Below are 20459 nucleotides of genomic sequence, written 5' to 3' on the forward strand. Positions count from 1 at the left end.
TAGCGCCCCTGGGCCGCCTGGGTCTCTGCCTTTAGTGGGCTTGGTGCCCTGCAGCAGCTCGCAGCCGATGCTGCTAGTGCTGCGAAAGCACCAGATGCGAGCAGCACTAGTGCAGCTACAGGGGCGGGCTTTTGGGGCGTCTGCAGGGATGGGGGGGGGGGGGGGGGGGGGCGAAACGTGCCCAGATGAAAGGATTTGGCGCGGGCATGGGCCTGGCTCGCATGAGAAAAGCAGATGATGGCTGATTTCCTTTGACCCAGAGTGCTGGACTTGTGGTGATTGCTTACAGTACAGGCAGGCGTTGGAATGGGACAGTGCTGTGCAACAACAGAGCAGACAGTGAAGCAGATGCTATCAAGATCTCATATCAGATGCATGTGATGCTTCTGTGCGGCGAGTGATGAAAGCAGCGTGACACAAGCACTGCCCAACTGTCTCTCTTTTCTATTCTCCTCCTTCGTCTTCTTCCACATGTCTCGGCCCCCCCCCTTGGCGAGTACGAATACACCAACTCGTTTCAACAGATGCTGCAGATGGCGATGCGACATGGCATGATGCCCAGATAACGCTACCTCGCAACATCGGCACGGCCATTCGCGCTGGGCAGGCCACGGACGGAGCAAATGTACAGATTCGTTTGCAATGCTGGAGGATGTCCTCCGTGCCAACGTAGCCTTGACATCAGCACATCAGATGCGAACCACCAATTCGTCCCCGCCGGTTTCTCGCTGCCATCTCCCAGGCCCAGGATCCTCCCCTTGACTGCGGCCCAGATCCTGGACGACCACGCGCGTTTGCCGTGCTGCTACTGGACCGAGTGCCTGGCATCTGCATTCGCCTCCCGCCATTTGCGAGTACGAACGGTCCCTCTCGCTCTGGCGCTGTGCTAGAGCGCTGCTAGAGGCTGTATCCATTCGGCGCTGCCCGTGCCCTTAGTCATGTAGCACAGATTGGCTCGCATCGCATTCGTGCAACGGATCGCTGGCTTTGTGAAGGGTGGCTGCATGAACGCTGCATGGCTTGAGGGCTGCTCTTCATTCACCCTAAGCGACAGACACGATTGGCCAGCTGCATATTTTCCTTTAATCTTCTCTTGTTCTCTCTTCTTACCATGTTTTTCCCGTCTTCCCCCTGAATCAGCCAAGCAGCCCCTGGCCACCCATGCGGATCGCCACTGGCCTTTGATAACGAAGCGCTGCCAGTTAAATGACTGACGACATGGAGATACGCGCTTGGCACACAGGCCACTCTGCACGAATCGTGGCATCACTTCTTGGGTCCGATCATCACAACGCACAGTCTTGATCGGTTGACGCTTGCCATACAGACTGCAGTTTATAGTGCCTGCTCAACTCAACTCAACTCAACTCAACCAAAGACCAAAGCCCTCAACAACCATCCCCCGGGCGAGTCATTGACTGCTCCCGCTCAGGGGCTCGACTCTCAATGGCCCGGGTTTCAAGACGCTCTGTGGCGTGGCCCGTGGCGCCAGGTGTGGATGCCCGTGGCCCAATCCCCGCGTTTTGAGGTGCCCATTTCGGCAGTTTGTTCCAGGCTCGAGATGTGCTAGAGGCGCTGCTAAGGCCTGTTAGCATCGCCGACTATCGAGATGTGGCTGCTTAGTGCGCAAAGAAACTTTGTCTTGTGATGGGAAAGCGTCGCTTCTACATCAATAGAGTGACATGCATGCGCCATTTTGCGCGTCTTTGTTTCCATGAGACACGTACTCAGCGTCTGTCACTGTGGGAGCAAAAGTACATGCGATTAATCCACCAGTGGCTGTCGCTAGCGAAGCTGCTGCTCTCCGCCGGATCTCGGCCCCTCAGCGCCTGGTTGCCTTGTACAGACCCGAGTCATTATTCTGTAGCTGTGCTCATGCTGTCGATAACAACAAAGAAACCGAGACAGCATCTCATCTCACCGACAACTGTATCTCGAGTGCTCCATAGTCTCAGCTGGACCCTACAATGTCTCAGTCGTTTGAGAGTCAATTTGCTGTCTGAGAGCCGCAGTCGGCGTAACTGTCTTTGCAGATTCGAGGCATGCGAGAATCATTATACTACTGTAACGTCTTGAATATGCTGTTGGCAGAGTAGAGGCACATGCAGCTTTCATTTTTCTTTCATCTTCTTCGCATCTACGAAATATAAACGACATAAAGCGTACAACTGCTACAGGCCAGGTCTAGCGAGTGTAGGTGCGGTCTGAGCATCGAAACTTGGCAGCTACCTATCGCGATATACTGTTCATGGCCACAACTCAAGTACACAGCAAGTACATTGCATTTCGTCATTTGGGCAACCAGTGCCAAGAGCATCTCGACTGCCTCAATTATGAGGCGCCACTTCCTCTCGCCTAATTCGCCTCAACAGACTGTAGGCGTGTTGTTGTTTTCTACTCAGTTTACAATTTCTGCTTTTCTCTTCTTCACCATCGCCATCATCGCTTCATCACCACATTTTTTGCTCTCGTTATCAACTTAACTGTCCCCAGCATCATCGTTATTCGCCAGCTCTGGCCATTCAGCTCCCGCTCTCTTTCATCTTCCAGCTTTGCGTTTGCTGCACTGGCTTCACTTGCTGCTACTCCCGTCTTCTTGAGCCCTGCCGTTCCCATCCAGCTGCTTCCCGTCTGCGTGTTGAGTATGGATCAACCAGCAGCTCGTCAAAATGTGCCCATTCCCTGGATCCGGTGACCTGCAGGCTCGCATAAACTCTTTCCCAAACAACCTCAAGTTCGTCCATGGCGTCGACAATGCTCGTCTACAAGGGGGACAAACCCCATGGGTCTGGGGCAGAGACGATGCCGCCGCCGCCTGCTGCCTTGGATGCCCCTCGGAGAGCGTCTTTTGCTGCTGTTACAGCTACTCGCGGACGTGGACTCGCCTGGAGATGGCCGCCAGTGGCCGCGATGCCACCAACATACCCGAGATTCGCAATTGCAATTGCGACTGCGCCGGGTTTGCACTAGGGTTTCCATGTATGTCTTGTCGATACCAGCTTCAACCAAGGACGCAAGCACACTGACAATGTCTGTAGTCTACGCTTTTTGCCTGGGTTCGCTGCAAAAGTCCGTCCGCAGGTACTACGGCATTGACGGTGATGATTGTCAAGACTATTGTGATGCCTGCTGCTCTCCCCGTCGGACCCTTGTGCGAGCTGAAGGAGAAATCATCTTCCGCGAGCAAACCCGAGGTGGCAATCAAGGCGAAAAGGTGGACGACACGCAGTATATCTGCTACGATCCAATGGCCTATCCCATCAAACAAGCGCAGCTTACTCCAGCAGTTCGTCTCCAGGCTGCTTCTCGTCCACAGGCCGCTCCTCGTGTGCAGGCCAGCCCCGGGCAAGTCCAAGGTAATCCGTATCAATACACTTTGCAAGCCAATGCCCAGCCCCTGCCCCCTAGGGCCATTATCCGACGGCCTATGCACACCTTGGAAGACGACTTTGCCACGGCGAGCACAGCCAAACAGCGTGATCATGATCTTGGCGACGACATGGAGAGCGCGGCTCTTACCGTGCCTACTCCTCACGACCTGGGGGCCACATCACCGCGACCAGTGCCTGTGAAGAACGAGACTGGGTAGGATCCCGTTGTCCCAGAAACCCCTGCTGTTGGCGTTGCTCATTTCTTTCAGGCCAATGCCCTCCTCACAGTGGACAGCCCCCATCGCTCGCTAGACTCCCACGAGCTCTACTTGGACGCCCCTCTCGCAAATTCTACGCAGGTCGATGCTATTGTTCATGCAGTTGCTGGTGGATCGGGGCATCATATAGAGGCTGGTCAAGTGATGAATTCCATTGCAAGTTTTACTCGACTTCATCAACTTGGGCAGTAAAGATGGTTGGAGCACGGAATAGGAGTTGTGGGTGTATTGACTTGGCATTATAGATTACAGATAGTGATATCAGATATTTTTACACGCTCAACATGTCGCTCGCTCTTGTTGCTATTCACGTGAAACTGGCCTCTATCAAGTGCTGTCAGTCTTCACCGGAGCAGGATTTCTATTACCTGGTCTCCTCTGCCTTCTAATGCCTCTCCTGACATGATCCCATACACAAAACATTCGCTATGAAATGTCACACTCACCTCAGACTCTTTGTCTGATGCTTTGGGCAGAGGATTCAATATTAGAGGTATTCTACACCCGCCCACAATCCACAGTTCTTGTCCTGGGCGAACATTTCGCGGGCCCAGTCCCAGCCGCCCGTCGTCGGTGATGAAGAGAATATGAGTGCGAAGCATTTTCTGAACCCACTCGGCAATTTCGTTGTTATCCTCGGAACCATCTGCTACCAGATTACCGGTGATTAAGCTGAGGAAAGCAACCATGCCGCCACTGAAGAGCTTGTCGGGAAACTGCTCATGATACCGGGCCATGAGCTCGCCCCATCGGTCGCCATACAGCCGGTAGAGTGCCGCGACTGAGACCTCCTCCGGCACTTCAATCTCCTCTGGGGCATTGTCCTCTACCATGTCAATCCTGCTTACTCGGAGACCAGTCACGCGGAGGACGTCGTCGTCGCCTTGGACCCGCAAGCCCTCGCCGACGCCGTACATGCCGCGATCAGCGGTGAAGCCGCCATAGTGCCACCAGTGGTAATGGTCCCAGAAGCTGCATTCGCTGCTCATCGAGGGGTCCCTGACGCCGTCCCAGTCCACGGCCCAGGAGGCGAGGCCGGGGATCTCGGAGCGTTCGCCGCCGCGGCCCAATAGGGGCTGGAGATCGGTGCTGATGTTGATGAGGTCGATTGTCACCTTGTGGTAGAGCGTGCGCACGTCGACGGTGTAATCGCACGTCTTGACCGAGGGCAGCGAGACGTCGTGCCGAAAGCCCAGCAGGCCGTAGACTTTGTCCCTCGGGTCCGTGGCTTTGCGGTGCCGCCAGCGCCAGAGCAGCATGAAGAGCTCCTCCTCGCGGGAGGCGCCGAGGCCGCGCAGGGCGACGGTGAGGCTCTCGATGGCGGCGTTGCGCCAGAACTCGTCGGGGACGTTTGGGGCCGAGTCGTCGAAGAAGCTGTCGGCGGCCTTGGCGAGGGTGGACCGGGGGGATCTGGCAGGGGCCCCAGTAGAGGGTTGCGAGGGGGGGGAGGATGGCTTCTTGGACGGTCCAGATGCGGGACCACCAGGGGAGGTGGAAGAGCGTTTTGAAGGCGGCGGCGGCGGTTTGTCGTTTGAGGGCGGAGGCTTTGTGGTCTGAGTCTTGACTCTCGTCGTCGTCGTTGTCTTCGTCGTCGTCTTCACTTTCATCTTGTTCATCTTCATCACTGTTTGCATCCTCATCCTCATCTTCATCTTCATCATTCTCCTCCTCGCTATCCTCCTCACTGTCGCTGACTTCCATCCACGAATGAGCCTCTTGCTCGCCAGCGATCCAGGAAATTGTGTCAAGGGCTGCCTGGGCATCTTCCTCAGGCACCTCACCCAGGGGCCCGAGCCAGATGGCGCCTTGCGTGCAGGTGCTGTAGATGCGGCCCATGATGCTGACCTGAAGGGACTTTTCGTGATTATCTGTCTGGTTGATACACAGCGCATCGGCCCAAACGTGGCGGGGCCCATTCAACAGACGCAGCTGGCGGAGAGCATTGGCCAGCGGAAGGGTGACGCCGACCTTGTTGGTGTCGTCATCATCGTCTCCAAAGTAAATGTCCTCGTGAGTGGTGTTTTGGTTGTCGGTTCCCCAGGCGTAGGACAGCGCCTCGTAGGAGACGTCTAGGTTGTCGAGAGAGGTGACGTGGAATGTGCAGCGGATGGGGGAGTCTGGGAATCCGGGCTTGATTTGAAGGACGCGGATTTCCGAGTTGGAGTGGTTGAGAGGGGGGAGGATTTGGTCGTGCCAGGAGACTTTTTTGGACATGTTGCGCTATCCAGTTTACTTGTGAAGGGTTATTCGTGAGAGATGAGTTTTCTTAAGACGTTGAGAAGAGTTGGGTTGCTTGAAGCGGTGGGCCCGCCGATGAAATGAGGCTCTTTTCATATTATATGATGAGCGTTTTGTCACATTAAGCGGTGGGCAATGAACTAGACCGGGGATGAGTGAGATTTCCTTTTTTAACCTCTTTTGATGCGGAACTGGTGTAAAAATAGAAACCGTTGCAAAGAGCTTTTAGTTTTGGAGCCAATAAGCATAAAGCATGCTTTTGGGGGGACTAATTAGCGGATCCTTGTAAAGTCTCATGATGAGTTGGTTGTTTAGCGGAGGGCTTGCTCGTGTTGTGAAATGTTGAGATTTAGTGCTTTTGATTAATGATAACTGTTGCTGTAGAATTGAGACGGGTTTGTTGTACCTGGTAACTTCCTAGTCAAGTTGTCAACTGTCGCCATCTCGGCAACTTGGGCGCTAGCTGCTTTTGAAGCCCATTGCAAGTTTTGTTTGGTAGCGAGCTTGGCGAGTTGCCTGGTAGATTAACAGAACTGAGGATGATATCATGAGATGGGGATGAAGTCATGATCGACTTGAATTATAGAGAAAATAAGTATTAATAAAGAACTTGACTTTTTCGTGGCAAGTGTATTGGGTGCTTGACAACTATGCTGTTTATTACGTTTCGTGCAACTCTGATACGGGCGGCATCTTCAGACACGCCATCAACACTGATTTCATCCACTAGAATGGCTTCGCCATGTTTGATGCGTATAACCTCTACGACACGTGTATAAGTATGAGTGGAAAAAGAAAAGATGAAGCGTAGGGTAGGCCCCGGCAAGATACAGCACAACTCACGGTAACGGCTGTGGGACCTTGGATAGAATAAGAGTCTGGTTGTGATGGCAGAGGCGTTATATAGCTGCGCGGGCAAGTCTGGTGAAGAATCGGCATATTCTTCTTAATAAGTAATAGCAAGAGTCTAATTTGATGCGAGAGATGATATGGCGAATTAAGTTTAATACACGTAACCAAGCTCTTTGAGGACTCGCAGGTGCCTAGAACTAAAGATGCTTAGAATCAAGTAGAAGGGCTCAGTGCTTGTAAATCCTTTATCCAAATTTCGCTGATTAATCCAGCTATTGTATAGGCTTGAGGGAACATATTATTTGGAATCACACATATAAACACACTAGGACTCGTTTGGTTCGACATGTTGATTTCTGCAAAAGGCAAACGGTATGCAGAATGGCCGCTAAGAGAGAGATGGTGCGGAAGCTTGTGGCCTCTTTTGGAGCCGGGCTGAGATGCGGAAGCTAAAAGATGTGGGGCCTCGGGCGACAGATGTGTAAGCCATGAGGTTGAGAACGTCCAAGACAGAACCTGGAAAGATGCTTTCATGAAGAGATGGGATACATATTCAGCAAGCATTTTCTAACCTCCGAGTGGATTTTAACTCTAGTGGTTGTGATATGTGTCGTTTAGTTAGGAGTTTAGGTCCGACTAAGAGGTAGGTATCTAGTTTAAGTACGAAGGCTGTGGAAATGTCAAAAAAAGGCAAAATGTTAAGTCGCCAGCAGCCAATCAAGTGACATTATCTGTTATAATGTAGGCCTCGGGGAGAGTGAAAAATGCTGTGAAGAGTGCGGCTGGACGAAACGATCAGTCGTGATAGGTCACCACTTTTTTTCCACAATGAACCAATCAAGTGATGTTAATAATCTAATTGAGTCCTCCTATTTGCACTATAGCATATTCCTATTTGAACCGTAGTGGCCTGTGCACCGCGCTAAGTGGCCCGTGCACTACAATTTTCCAAAACCACTAAGGTTTTCTTATACCTATAGTATAATAAGTAAATTTTTTAAAAATTATAAAAATATATATATAAATAAAGCCTTATTTAATTTATATAAAACTTTTTTTTTTAATTTTATTTTAATATATATATAAGCTAAGAAAATTAATAAAAACTTTACTTATAGATTTTACTAACTATATATTATTTAAAATAAGTGCATAAAGAGTTTTATATATTTTATATAAGTAAAAATTTAATTTTAAAGTTTTAGCTTATATAATCAAAAATTAATAAAGAAAATCTTATTTTAAAATTTCACTTTTTAAACCTATATATTATAGCTATTTTAAAGTTATATAATTAAAAAGAATTATTTATATATAATTTATATAGTAAAGTTTATGTAATAAGTTTTTAAATTTTTTTTTAAAAAAATCCTATTGCTATTCAAATAATTCTGTAAAATAATTAACACTTTAGAAAATTCTAACGCACGGGCCACTTTAGGCCACTACGGTTCAAATACTGTAGGAATATGTTACGGTGCAAATAGGAGGACTCATCTAATTTTGGTTGTTGCGAATAGATTTGAGAATGAAGTGAGGCAGCAATAATAAGTAACTGATAGCCTGTTGTAGGGTTAAAAATGCTGTAGAGGGAGGCCAGGTACATGTATTCTTGCTGCTTGCAATTAGACTCGATACTCACTTTACAAGCAAAACGGAAGTGACAGGGCTGATATGATTGAGTTCTGGTACGTATGAATAGATTACACGGCTATCTGTGATGGATATCATATAATACAGGATACGTGATGTTCAACGATTGGCTATGACCAGCTACTAGATAATATAGCCCGAGATGGGTCAAGAGAAGCAGTATGGAGTATTGCGTTGTCAAAAACGTATTTCTGAATCCCGGGACATCTATCAATAAGGCACCGGCTTATTCTCCTTGACCCAAAGCGCCTCCCCCCTCAGTCCGTCTCTCCGGGGGCGTAAACTCATTAACCTTCCACAACCGCCTATCCGTCTCGGCAATGTGAAACTCCCAGTCATATCCCAGGGGCTTAATCTCCGCCGTCAGCAGCTTGTTGAACTTCTCGCCAGCCGCACGAATCACGGCATCGTCGTTGGGGTAGTTGTGCGCAATGTGCGTGGCGACGAGGCGGATAAAGGGCTTGTCGCTGGCGTCTCTGGTCTGGGCGCCGATGTAGGTGCTGGTTAAAGGCACCTCGATGAACTGGACGACGACGTAAAAGGCGGGCATGCCTACGCCGGTGTAGAAGGCGGTGATGGCTTTGGCTAGGGAGTCTTTGGACTCGGTGTCCTGGTAGACGGAGGGGGGGTGGTAGATGAGCCAGTGAGGCATGTTTGCGGTTTGTTGGAGATGTAAGTGAAGTGTAAGCAAGTGTTTGATGAGTGTTGGGAACTCAGAATTGCAGCGAGAAGATGGCGACTGGTGACTATAAGTATTCACTATTCACTTCATGTTGCGGCATTACAGTCTTTATAAGTCCGCAAGGAATCAGCACTATAGCTTTGGACTTGTTCGAATACGATCCTAACGCTTGGCTATGCCGAAACGGGGCCATTGTCTGCATCTATGGGCCAGATGACTAGCATTGAAAGGCGAATACAGCATCATCTCGGCATTTTGATACACTACTAATCATAAAATTGCTATTTCAGGAAATTGCTATTTTCAGGAGGTATGTGAGCCTTTCGATCCTGTGTGCAGTTACACTAATACCTCGGAAAGAAACGTGCAAGGAAAGAGGCCGAGGATCGATGAGTATATAAGCATCACAGCACGCAGATAGTTTCCGTTGTTGTACAACCTTTGGCGATAGGATCATGACTCGGGGTGGAGGAGGATGAATCAGCGCTAATGGCCGAGGAAGTCGAGTCGGGGCGGTGAGGTAATTGCCCAATCGTCGGGCGTAGATGTTGGCGTGGAGGTGCAGAAGAGGGTTATAAATGGAGATTTGTCTGGTTGGTTTATTGATTAGTGATCGTTGTTTGATTACAAAATCGGTATTGTTGATAGAGACGGGCGATTAGTGATGCACTTGTACGTGATGTAGAGCAGATTTATTATATATGAACAGGGTGAAGCATTATTTTATGAGTGCAACGTCAAAAACAAATACGTTATTGTAATTATAACCTTTGGAATCTACGCATCATGTCCAATCTTGCCTTTGTCACCGGCGCAACGGGCTTCATTGGCTCACAGGTTGTCGCATCCGCGCTCAGGGACGGCTACAACGTGCGAGTGAGCGTCCGCAAGGCAGAGCAGATTGACACGCTCAAGGGCATCTTCCAGGAGGATGTCTCAAGGCTGCAGTTTGTGGTGGTGCCTGACATTTCAGTGGCCGGGGCATTCGACAAAGCCCTGGACGATGTCAAGGTCGTCTTCCATCTGGCATCGCCCATGCCTGGCAAGGGAGCAGATCTGCAGAAAGACTATCTCGAGCCAGCACGCAATGGAACGCTGTCGATTCTGGAGAGTGCCAACAAGGTGGGCAGCATCGACAAGGTGATTGTCATGTCTTCGATTCTGGGCATTGGCCCGGTGGACTTGTTTCGCAACACAGACACGTTTGTGGCAGGTGAGTCCAGGATTGCATGCATGTTGGTGATGTATGGAAAGGGAGCATGCATAATCACTGCAACAAATTGCATCAGCCAGCAGCCATCACTAACAGCGAGCAGCCAACACCGGCAAGCGACACGAAATCGACCTCGACAGGGTCTTCCCCGGCGGCAAGGGCGAAAACGGCACCATGTACGTGGCCTCCAAGATTGTCGCCCACCAGGCCTCGCTGGACTGGGCCGCAGAGCACAAACCGGCCTTTCAGCTCATCACCGTCCACCCGACGTTTGTGCTGGGCCCCAGCCTGGTGCGCAAGACGGCCTCGGACCTGGACGGCATCAACGCCTGGTTCTGGCAGTCGCTGCAGCTGCCGGCGCCGCTGTTCCCGGCGGTGATTGTGGACGTGCGCGACGTGGCCGACCTGTGCCTCAAGGCGGCTGCGGCAGACGTGAAGCCGGGCGAGGCTGAGCTGGTGGCCTCGGGCGCGGCGACGAGCTGGAGGGAGATTGGCGAGTGGGTGAGGGCGGCGTATCCGCAGCTGGAGACGAGGCTGGACGAGGATGGGCCGACGCCGTTTCGGGTGGACAATGCGGTGCTGGGCATGCGGTGGCGGCCGCTGGGCGAGACGCTGGGCGGGTTGGTGGACCAGCAGCTGGCGCTACAAAAGGGCGCTTAGGTGGTGCTGTCGCTGTATTCTATCCATTGATGTTTGATATTGCTGTCGAGGGCGTCTATGGATGCAGGGGTTTGGATAAGAGAATCAGAGGTTGGACGAGGCTCGCAATGGCAATGGTGCTACAGCAATATGCAAGCATTTTAAAACGCAGACACGCAGAGGGATGCCATGGTTGAGATGAAGCTGAAACTGAAACTCGAGATTCATCGTGCTGCCCTTTTGCCGAGAGTCATGTATCAGATACTACCTACTTATGCCATGCAGGCAACTGCAGCAAGAATGCCGTGCCGCATGTCGCACAAGTCCATTAGGCTTTGCAGAATGAGCAGAGCAGATGAGGCAGAATTGCCAGGACAGGGATTGAAGCTGCAGTGGCTGTAGAGACGGGACTTGCGGCCAATCAACGGTCGGGCTGCGGGAGATGCATCTGCTTGGTGCGACTGGGGTGGAGAGTTGATATTGGATTGGTGTAAGATGGACGCGTCGGTTTGGCGTCGGGGCAAGCCGAAGTGGCTTGACATGACGAAGCTGAAATTGATTATTGAATGGTGCTAGCGGTATGAGCGAGGCGAGGGTTGTGCATCTATGCATGCAGCCATGAGGACATGGAGATTCATGTCACTTACACAAAGGCTGCATCGTCACGATAACCACTTCTCTTCATAATCAAGATGATCAAGATAAATATAGCCACATCTGCTGCATCCACCATGCAACGCTGTAACCCTCCTGGGCCGCCATCATCGCGTCTACCTCGCGTCCCAGCTCTCTCATTAGCTCTTCCATCTCCTCCATCCCGCCAAACCCACCCGTCCCGCCATTCATGCACCTCTGCATCACCAACCAGGGATCCGCTCCAGGGCGCATCCCATGGCGGCAGCGCATCCCCACGCGTCCATTGGGTCCTTGCAGCGCGGGTTGCTTTTTCGTGACAGTTTGGCGGCAGAGTCGCGCGTAAAGTGCGGTGCCCCCGGCAGAGCTTAAATGAGGGCTGATATGGGGATCGAGATTTTTCGTGTAAGTGGAGTGGATGCGGATGCGCGAGTCTGCCTCGACTTTGTCTTGTCTTGTCTTGCAGCTCGCCATGCTGAAGTGATCTGAAATCTTGGATTGTCGCCCTTTTTTGCCCTGCAGCTTCGCTTCGCATTGATTTTCGCATTTCTGCATCATCCTCGAAATGGGCATCCCTGTTGTAAATCCCTCTGTCTTGTACTGCACCTCCTCCAGTTCTCTTCTCCCTCCCCTGAAGCTGCTAAACCCCCCCACCCTTCAGGCCATTAAAGCGCAAGTCAAGGTCGTCGGTGTGTGAGGCGCGTCTTGCGGTACCTCCCTTAGCCAGCCCGCGCACGGACCACCAGGTACTGGCGACTCTGCCGAGTACCGCTGCCTGCTGGAACGCAAATGGCGCGCGCGGGTCACTCGCCCGCTGCAGATGCGTGTGGCGCTACCTGAGGGCTGCCAACCCCGCTACCTCGCGCCCAAGTCGCTCTGCAGCAAACAGCCGTGTCGCAGTCACATTCCAGCGACGGAGCCCTGCGCCGTCTGACTTGTACCGCCCTGTGCTGTGGCGCCCCTCCCTGCTACGCTCCCTCCGTCGCCTCCCAGCTCTCGCTTCACGTTCCATTCTCGCGGCGTGTTTTCTTACTGTTTATTAGTACAGCCTCTGTCCCACTTGGGCCTGGTTTTCTCTTCTTTCCGCGCTTCATTCCCTCCCCTCCTCCTCATTCATCCTTTTTTCTCCCATTGTTTATTCCAGGCTTCTCTCGCTCTCTCAAGACGCCACAACAACACACGCCAAACACGTTCGTTTTCAGTCTGGTGTAAAAACAAGGGGAAAACAGAGGACGTTTCGCTAAACACTGGATTTTTTGAAGCGAATACATACCACAAGCAGAAAAAAAAAAGAAGAAAAAAAGAAAAGAATTAATCTGCAAAAGCCGTTTCTCGCCTCATTTCCAACTAATTGATACTCATCTCTATTTTACTGTGAATCATCATCTGCTGCCATCAATCATCTGTTTTTGCTCTCCACCGATTCAAAGTGCTCTTCACTGGGTCAACTTGTCGCATCATCGCATCCCGCACCAAATCGAATTCGCATCGCAAAATCGCAAAGTTGAATCGCTATTTTTAATTCGCCCATCATGGCCGCCGTCACTCGCCAGCCCTTTGCTCCCCTGGACGGAGCCCGTCTTCAATCATTAACCAGTCTCAAAAATAGACAAAATGGTATGTTTGTGCGATGAATTTGCGGTCAAGAATGGCAGCCCGGCTTGATGAGAGAATCCATCTGGCTAACACCATCGCTCAGCCGCTCCCGTCTCTCCAAAGCGCAAAGCTGAGCTGCTGGAGATTGACAACTGCGAGAATGTCGATCCGCTGCTCTTCTCCAAGCGCTCCAAGGGCGTCAGCTCCAAGGACGCCCTCAAGCCCTCCAACTTCTTTCTCACTCCCAAGGCCAGCACGCCTGCGCGGTCTGCCGCTCCAGTCAAGGCCGCTTCAACGCCTCGACGCATCCTCAGTGCAAAGTCATGCATGAGCAAGCTCGGCTCTGAAAATGCCACGCCCAAGTCCTGCCCTCCTCCAGCCGGGCGCTCACCAACCCATGGAAAGCGATCAAAAATGCTGTCGAGCCGGCGACGCACTACTCGTCTGGACCCTCCCTCCTTCATGGGGGCTTCTTCTGCCCCCTTCTCTCTCGATGCTGCCTTGAAGGGCACCATTGCCGGGTACACGCCCAAGCCTTCAGCCAGGAAACCCATGTCTAGCCTGCTTGAGCCTGAGAGCAAGTCCAGCTGGTTCTTTGACATTCATGAGGACACCCCTGAGCAGGAGATGACCAACCTCCTCCAGCACAGCACCTGCACACTCGACATCTCGTCTGATGAGGAGACGGAGCAGCGCGCAAAGCGGGATGGTGCCGAGGGCCGTGACAAGGAGAACATTCCCCCTCCAGATGACGTCTCTCAGACCTCGGCCCAGCCGGCCAGCCAGCCCAAGGGCGAGGAGATGGTTATTGAAAAGGAGCGGGTTGCACTGGGAGAGATGAACGCTGCAGACTTTTACGCCGACGGCTGCGATGAGTCATCGGTGATTCTGATCCACGAGGATGACGAGGAGCCGGAAGCTCCTCTCGCCAGCATCTCAAACATTCATGAAGAAGAGGAAGAGACAGAGGTAGAGGAGGACGAGGAGGAAGAGCTCGAGATCCACGAGGACATTGATGCCCTCATCTCAAGATCCGACGACTCATCATCCAAGGCGGCTGTGCTGCAACCCATTGAAGGCACAGGCGAGAGCTTTGAGCTATGGGAAAGCGACAGCGCCAAGGATGCTGGGAGCCCGTGTGGGAGCCCGTGAGGAGCCGTGTTTGCAATGGACGTTGCATCTTCAACGAGGGAATGAGTGTACGCTTTCTTACGCTGGATGAAGAGCGAGCAAGCATTGAGCCTTTTGTTTGAGTCTTTTTTTTCTCATCTTTCTCTTTTTATATTTCTCTGACACTGTTTGGCCTGTTTTTTTTTTATTAGTTCTTCCTCTCTTTTGTTTAAACCTGCTTCAAAAAGGCCGTGACTTTGGCGCATCAGTTTTTTGCCCTCTATTTTCTCTTTCAGGGCTGGGCGGCGTTATCTGGTTTTTGTGCGGAATTTGGTGATACCAGGAGTTGTTGCTTGATTTGATGCGCCGGTCCGTGGCCGTTCTTGTTAGAGTCTTTGCAGAGTAGCAAGTATCGTACACGATTAATCGTATTGTTTGAACTCTAACCGTCTTTTTGTGTGACATGACTCTGTAAATTGATAAATGTGACAACTGAGAAGCAATGCACGGACCAGCCACGGCCTCTCAGCCACAGCGTCACAGTGCGGGCGTCCAATCTTATCGGCGATGGTGAAAGCTCATGCAGGCATGCAGCTCCCCTCCAACCGCAGCAGCTCTTGTTTTCTCTCTCTTCTCTCATCTTCTCGACACTTTGACAGCTCAGTCAACCTCGTAAAAGGGGATTGCAAGAGATGAACGAAGCTTCAGATGAATAATAAATAATCATTGCATAGAAACGAAAAAGGGAAAAAAGAAAAATGTCCTCCATCCACGACCTCGCCGCCGCCGCCGTCGCCGGCACCGCCTCCAGCCACGGCCAGGCGGGCGAGGACGGCAGCGGCGCGACCAAGAAGAGGGGCGCCTTTATCGTGCTCGAGGGCCTGGACCGCAGCGGCAAGACGACGCAGGTGAAGCTGCTGGAGCAGCGCTTTGTGGAGGAGGGCAGGCCGGCCAAGGTGATGCGATTTCCGGGTGAGCTGATGGTGGCATGTGCATGCAGGAGGGAATGATTGATGCTGATGAGCCGTGCAGACAGGACGACGGCCATTGGGCAGCTGATTGATGGCTACTTGAAGAGCCACGTTGAACTGGACGACCATGCCATTCACTTGCTGTTTAGCGCCAACCGCTGGGAATCTGCGTAAGTTGTCATGAGGAACATACATGTAGATATACAAAAGCCAAGGCTGACCACCGCCCAGCGCCCAAATCAGGGCCTACCTCGCCGCCGGCATCAGCGTCGTCTCAGACCGCTTCTACCACTCCGGCATCGTCTACTCGGCCGCAAAGAAGAACCCGCACCTGCCGCTGTCCTGGGCGCGCTCGCCAGACGTCGGCCTGCCCCGCCCGGACGTGGTGCTCTTCCTGGACCTGGACGAGGAGACGGCGCGGTCGCGGGGCGGCTGGGGCAGCGAAAAGTACGAAAAGGAGGAGATGCAGCGGACGGTGCGGGAGCTGTTTTGGGCGCTGAGCATGGGCGGGAAAGACATCAAGGGGCAGGACCTGCTGCAGCAGATGGGCGGGATTGAGGGCCCGTCGTGGAGGCAGGACGAGGAGGATCTGGTGGTGGTGGATGCGAGTCGGCCGGTGGAGGATGTGGCCGAGGCGGTTTGGCGAAAGGTGAAGGCGAGGGTGGATCGGGTTGATATGGGCGAGATGGGCAAGGTGGTGAGGACTGCGTTGTGAGGGTGATGTTTGGCATGCTGGATACAATTCTTCTTGTTGGATGAGATGAGCATCTGATTGGGATCGTGCAAGGGCGAGTTCATATTGGGTCATGGCTGTTTGCTCGAAATTCTTATTTTTTACAACACTCACTCATAGTCAATTCATTGCAATGATATGAATAAACAAAGGGTGGCGGATCGTGATCAAGACTGCATCTAGATATACTCGCTTTATTTGTATTGTCCATCGCATAACACACTACCTTTCAGTGCTTATCAATTCACTACAAGGACTTCTTACCAAATCTTGAAAATATGGTTACTTCTGTATAAAAATGCGTTCACGGCCGCTGGAGACCAAGAGACTAGAGTCACTCTCGCTGTGCATGAAGCAAGTGGCCGCCTTTATGAGAGGCCGTCGTGGATTCCAGATTGGTTTCCAACCACAAGAAACGACCGGGCGTTTTAATCTCATGCTTTGCCCTGCCCTACTAACACAATAAGAGGATATCACATGTGCGATATTGGGCTGCGATGAGAACATGATTTTGAGGCCATTGGGAAACAAACCAACTCTAAGTTGTGGGGCCTTGCTATGCCCATGGATACTCTGAAGGAGAAGCATTATGAGGCTCTATGCCACAGCCGTGGCAAGTCAAGTTTAGCCAAGAACGATGAAGTGGATTTGAACTTGCTTCCTTTTATAATCAGATTCGCTGAGACTACTGAAGAAGATCCACGACTATGGGTATTGTCTCTGGGCTGGAGCAAGATATACTGGGAGAGAACTCAGGATGACTCGATGTCTGTGTCGTGGTTCTTCCATGAAGAAACAGTTGGATTGGTGAATTATGATCCGCGCCTGCTCTCGGATCAATTGAAGGATCGGGGGGTTTGCTCTTCGGGGCTTTATGCTGGTTTGATTTGGAAGGTTTTGGTTTCTTCTTTTAGGTAAAAGACGAGTTCAAGCTGGGTCATGGCGATCTTCTTCAATCATTACTTTTGACTACATGCACACTCGTAAATTTATTGCAATATTATAAAATTAAAACATCATTTCGTGATCAACTGCCCTGTGCAGTGGGTGGTAATTTTAGTGTATAAAGATGGGCCTCTGAAGGAGCCTGACTTTGATCACACCTCTTGGCGGACAATTTCGCTAGCACGCAGAGGGGGAAAAGGTACGGGAGGAAAATACTATGCACAAGCAAGTCAATAACAAGTGATGAATCAGAGACTGTTATGATTAATCCGGTAGCGTAAAAATTCTGTAAAGGTTTCATAGCAAGGACGTTGAGAAGAAGACCAACAGGAGAGAGACATTGAGTTTGAGGTCTGATCTCTTGCATCATGAGTAATAGACACGTACAAAGATTCGTGTATGAACCAACGGCTGATGATAAGTTACGCTATATATAAGAAGCCGGAAGCCATCATCGCGTTTATATATCATCATGTAATATCAAGGAGGCGCTGGCTACTACTGTAAGTGCGGACGCAGCCTATAATGTTCAACTCAGTTACGGAAGAAAACACAAGACCGATGCCAGGATAGGAGGTGGAGATGGAACCTATTTTTATAAAACCACAAATCATTCACTTGGATATAATAAGCTATGAAAGAAAGACATGCTGTGGAGATTGCAGTAAAAGAGTGTAACTGGTATGCAACCTAAAACCCAACCCAGGATTCAATTAGCAGTCTTCAACCTTCGGCAGGGCGGTAGCATTAGCAGCAGGGTTATATTCCACGGGCCGAATGCTCAAGAATAACGGTGACGAGGAATCCACTTTTCACAATCTCTTTCAAATAGCTGGCTAGAATCTCGCCCTTGAAGTAGCTTATGCCATGCTGGCCATTTTCAAAAAAGAACGAGGGTCAAGTTCCCTAGCTGCTGAGCAGATTTATTGCCGCTCTTCTCGCGCAAGCCGTGCCCTAAATAATGGATATAGACAAGGTCCCCCTAGCTTTACATTTAGAATGATTTCTTCAAGCTCATCCATCACATTTGATTTTGTTGGCCAGGAGTGTGGATCCTCCAACGGAAGGCGAGATGATGGGTCAGGAGGCGTTGTCGCAGTGAGCATGGAGATATTTATAGGATCGGGCCCCACCTTGAGATACTCGTTGCTATTAACACATCCCTTATGATACCTTGAAGGCGCGATTTATAAGTGTAGTGGTTGATTCCGAATCGCCCAGTGCTTTCGAGAGATAGATGAACTATCAGCCATATTCAGAAGATGATACAAGTACAAAGGATGTGGTGTAATTAGAGAATATAATAGGTATAGAGTACTTATGTGTCCATGATGTAATTGTTTCTGGTGTTGAGTTGAAAGGGTAAAATTTTAAGACATGTATAAGTAGATAGATACAATGCATGGCAGAGTACATGTAAGGTGTAGCTTTGCCTTGTTGCCTTGGGTATTAATCAATGCCTAATAAAGCCTGTAAAGGCACACTGAATGTAATAAAGAAACCACAGCCGCAGCTTCGTCTCTCTATGCATGAATGAAATAGTGAATCAGGCTTGCTAGAATAGTAGGGATAGGGTGGGTGGCTTGTTAAACAAGGTCTTAGGCTGCTAGCAAGGCTACAAGGCGGTATCAATCCTTGGGTTATGAAATACCCAATAAAACTCGCCAAAGTATACGCATATTGGGGCATGAGGTAAGGCATCAACTTTGCCTTGGTAGGTATCTATATTTAGCGTAGGGTGTTAAGAGACATGGCTGTCTGAGAACGCTCCTTGCATTAGTGCTTATGGAGGGAGTGAATAATAATTATATAAGTCAGGACCCCAGCGACATTCCTAATTTCCTTGTAAAGATACTGTCTTAACTTCCCCTGAATATACTACATCTTTTAATTATTTTATTTTCATGTCGCTCACTGATATGGATACGGAAATATTCCATATTGATGCAAAAGTAAAGTCTTTCTGCAATGGATTAAGCGAAGAAGATATCCAGGCCTTTGCAGAATTGCGTGAGGATCCTATAAACGATGCCCAGATCGAGTTTTACATCTACTTATGCTTTTTGCACTTTCAAAAGTCAAAAGATATGAAAAGTCTTAAGCAGGCAAAACAACGGGCGAAGAAGTGGGCGGCGGCGACGCCTGCACATCATCCAGATTACAATCGGCGACGCAGCCTTTTAAATACAGTGACTATTTGGGGCCGCCAGTCTCAGGCCAGAGAGAAAGATATAGAAGCCGTAGCTTTGGAAGAACCGTGAGTTGCATTATAGACTTCAAAATTTTAAGTCCAAAATAATACTTAGCAATCATAGGGGTAGAGAAAAGCCGGCAACTGACATCCAACTTGAACGCCTAAGGGAAAAAGTATCAAGGCTGTATGAAGATTTCAAGCAACACGGCCGCCGTGAAGATTTAGAAGAGGCTATTGAAACTGGAGAGCTGGCAATAAGCATAGCAGGCCCTTACATCTCCCCCTTTATGTCTCTTTCCTTGGCGATTTTGCTCAGCGATCGATTTGAGATGACGGGATCAATGGATGACTTGGATCGAGCTGTTGGCATTGCAAGAAATGCAGTAGATGCTGTACCTCACGACGATGCGCAGCAAGCTGCTTTTTTAGGCAGCCTTGGAAAAGTACTCGGCGTTTGGTTTGAGCAGACTGGATCAATGGATGACATGGATCAAGCTATTAGCATGATCAACAAAGCAGTGGATGCCACACCTTGCGACAACCCGCTTCGATGGATGCAACTACACAACCTTAGTGTTTTGCTAGGCTTGCGATTTGATCAGACAGGATCAATAGACGACTTGAATCGGGGATTTAGTGCGGCAAGCGATGCAGTCGATAGAATCCTTCGTGGCCACCCAAACTATGTTTCCTGTCTAAGCAACTTTGGAGATTGGCTTTGCAGGCGGTCTAAACGCGCGGGATCGAAAGTTGGCTCCCTTCGAGCTTTCAGACTGTTACTTGATGCTGCCCACGTCACGCCTCACAACCATCCAGGCCGGGTTGTACACACATACAACCTTGGAAACAATTTCGGTTTGAGGTTTGGAAACAATTTCGGTGTAAGGTTTGGGCAATTTGAACCTAAACGGACGACTTGAATCAACAGCCATCATCCTGATATCGTAAGCTGGGATTGCATTAACGGGCCCTGATCTGAACGCTTTTTAATTAGCACATGGGGCCGCCAACATTCTTATAATAAAGTATGATTGGGAAAAGGCTCACCAGCTACTGCATAACGCCATATCCCTCCTCTTTACGATGAGCCCGCAATCACTTTGTTTACACTAATGCGCGAGCTAGCATAGCTTTATTAGCCGCTGCTGTAGCACTACATGTAGGAAAGACCCCAAGCAATGCTCTCCACCTTCTGGATCATCATAATCTTTTTTTTTCCGTCACCTTCTTCGTGTTAGGCATAAAATATCCAGGTATCGAATTCGGCCACCTAAACATGGGTGGTCGTGCATCACTAAAAGCAAAAAAAGGAAAAGCCACTAGAGCCAACCAACTATTAATGCGTTTTAGG

At 50.3% G+C, this 20459-nt stretch overlaps 7 protein-coding genes across 7 annotated transcripts; 5 read left to right on the plus strand and 2 right to left on the minus strand.

Moving 5' to 3' along the window:
* Positions 1 to 2669: 2669 nt before the first annotated feature.
* Positions 2670 to 3683, plus strand: TrAtP1_011829 (uncharacterized protein; the record flags this gene model as incomplete). The annotated part of the gene is made up of 3 exons (XM_066115269.1): positions 2670 to 2979; positions 3039 to 3585; positions 3641 to 3683. The coding sequence occupies 3 exons, from the start codon at positions 2670 to 2672 to the stop codon at positions 3681 to 3683; spliced, it is 900 nt and encodes a 299-aa protein (XP_065971367.1).
* Positions 3684 to 3993: 310 nt separating this feature from the next.
* TrAtP1_011830 (uncharacterized protein) lies at positions 3994 to 5863 on the minus strand (the record flags this gene model as incomplete). The annotated part of the gene is made up of 2 exons (XM_066115270.1): positions 3994 to 5023; positions 5133 to 5863. The coding sequence occupies 2 exons, from the start codon at positions 5861 to 5863 to the stop codon at positions 3994 to 3996; spliced, it is 1761 nt and encodes a 586-aa protein (XP_065971368.1).
* Positions 5864 to 8618: 2755 nt separating this feature from the next.
* On the minus strand, positions 8619 to 9164 carry TrAtP1_011831 (uncharacterized protein; the record flags this gene model as incomplete). Its single annotated transcript, XM_014084878.2, has 1 exon — positions 8619 to 9164. The coding sequence occupies exon 1, from the start codon at positions 9042 to 9044 to the stop codon at positions 8619 to 8621; it is 426 nt and encodes a 141-aa protein (XP_013940353.2). The 5' UTR covers positions 9045 to 9164.
* A 589-nt stretch (positions 9165 to 9753) lies between these two features.
* TrAtP1_011832 (uncharacterized protein) lies at positions 9754 to 11578 on the plus strand. The gene is made up of 2 exons (XM_066115271.1): positions 9754 to 10287; positions 10391 to 11578. Exons 1-2 carry the CDS (start codon positions 9861 to 9863, stop codon positions 10945 to 10947), a joined length of 984 nt encoding a protein of 327 aa, XP_065971369.1. The 5' UTR covers positions 9754 to 9860; the 3' UTR covers positions 10948 to 11578.
* Positions 11579 to 12623: 1045 nt separating this feature from the next.
* Positions 12624 to 14709, plus strand: TrAtP1_011833 (uncharacterized protein). Its single transcript, XM_014084880.2, has 2 exons — positions 12624 to 13176; positions 13259 to 14709. Exons 1-2 carry the CDS (start codon positions 13092 to 13094, stop codon positions 14305 to 14307), a joined length of 1134 nt encoding a protein of 377 aa, XP_013940355.1. The 5' UTR covers positions 12624 to 13091; the 3' UTR covers positions 14308 to 14709.
* Positions 14710 to 14880: 171 nt separating this feature from the next.
* On the plus strand, positions 14881 to 16126 carry TrAtP1_011834 (uncharacterized protein). The gene is made up of 3 exons (XM_014083456.2): positions 14881 to 15237; positions 15298 to 15406; positions 15468 to 16126. Exons 1-3 carry the CDS (start codon positions 15024 to 15026, stop codon positions 15949 to 15951), a joined length of 807 nt encoding a protein of 268 aa, XP_013938931.1. The 5' UTR covers positions 14881 to 15023; the 3' UTR covers positions 15952 to 16126.
* Positions 16127 to 18833: 2707 nt separating this feature from the next.
* Positions 18834 to 20028, plus strand: TrAtP1_011835 (uncharacterized protein; the record flags this gene model as incomplete). Its single annotated transcript, XM_014084881.2, has 2 exons — positions 18834 to 19171; positions 19230 to 20028. The coding sequence occupies 2 exons, from the start codon at positions 18834 to 18836 to the stop codon at positions 20026 to 20028; spliced, it is 1137 nt and encodes a 378-aa protein (XP_013940356.2).
* Positions 20029 to 20459: the final 431 nt, after the last annotated feature.

This window comes from Trichoderma atroviride, chromosome 6 (assembly GCF_020647795.1).
Source record: "Trichoderma atroviride chromosome 6, complete sequence".
NCBI lineage: Eukaryota > Fungi > Ascomycota > Sordariomycetes > Hypocreales > Hypocreaceae > Trichoderma > Trichoderma atroviride.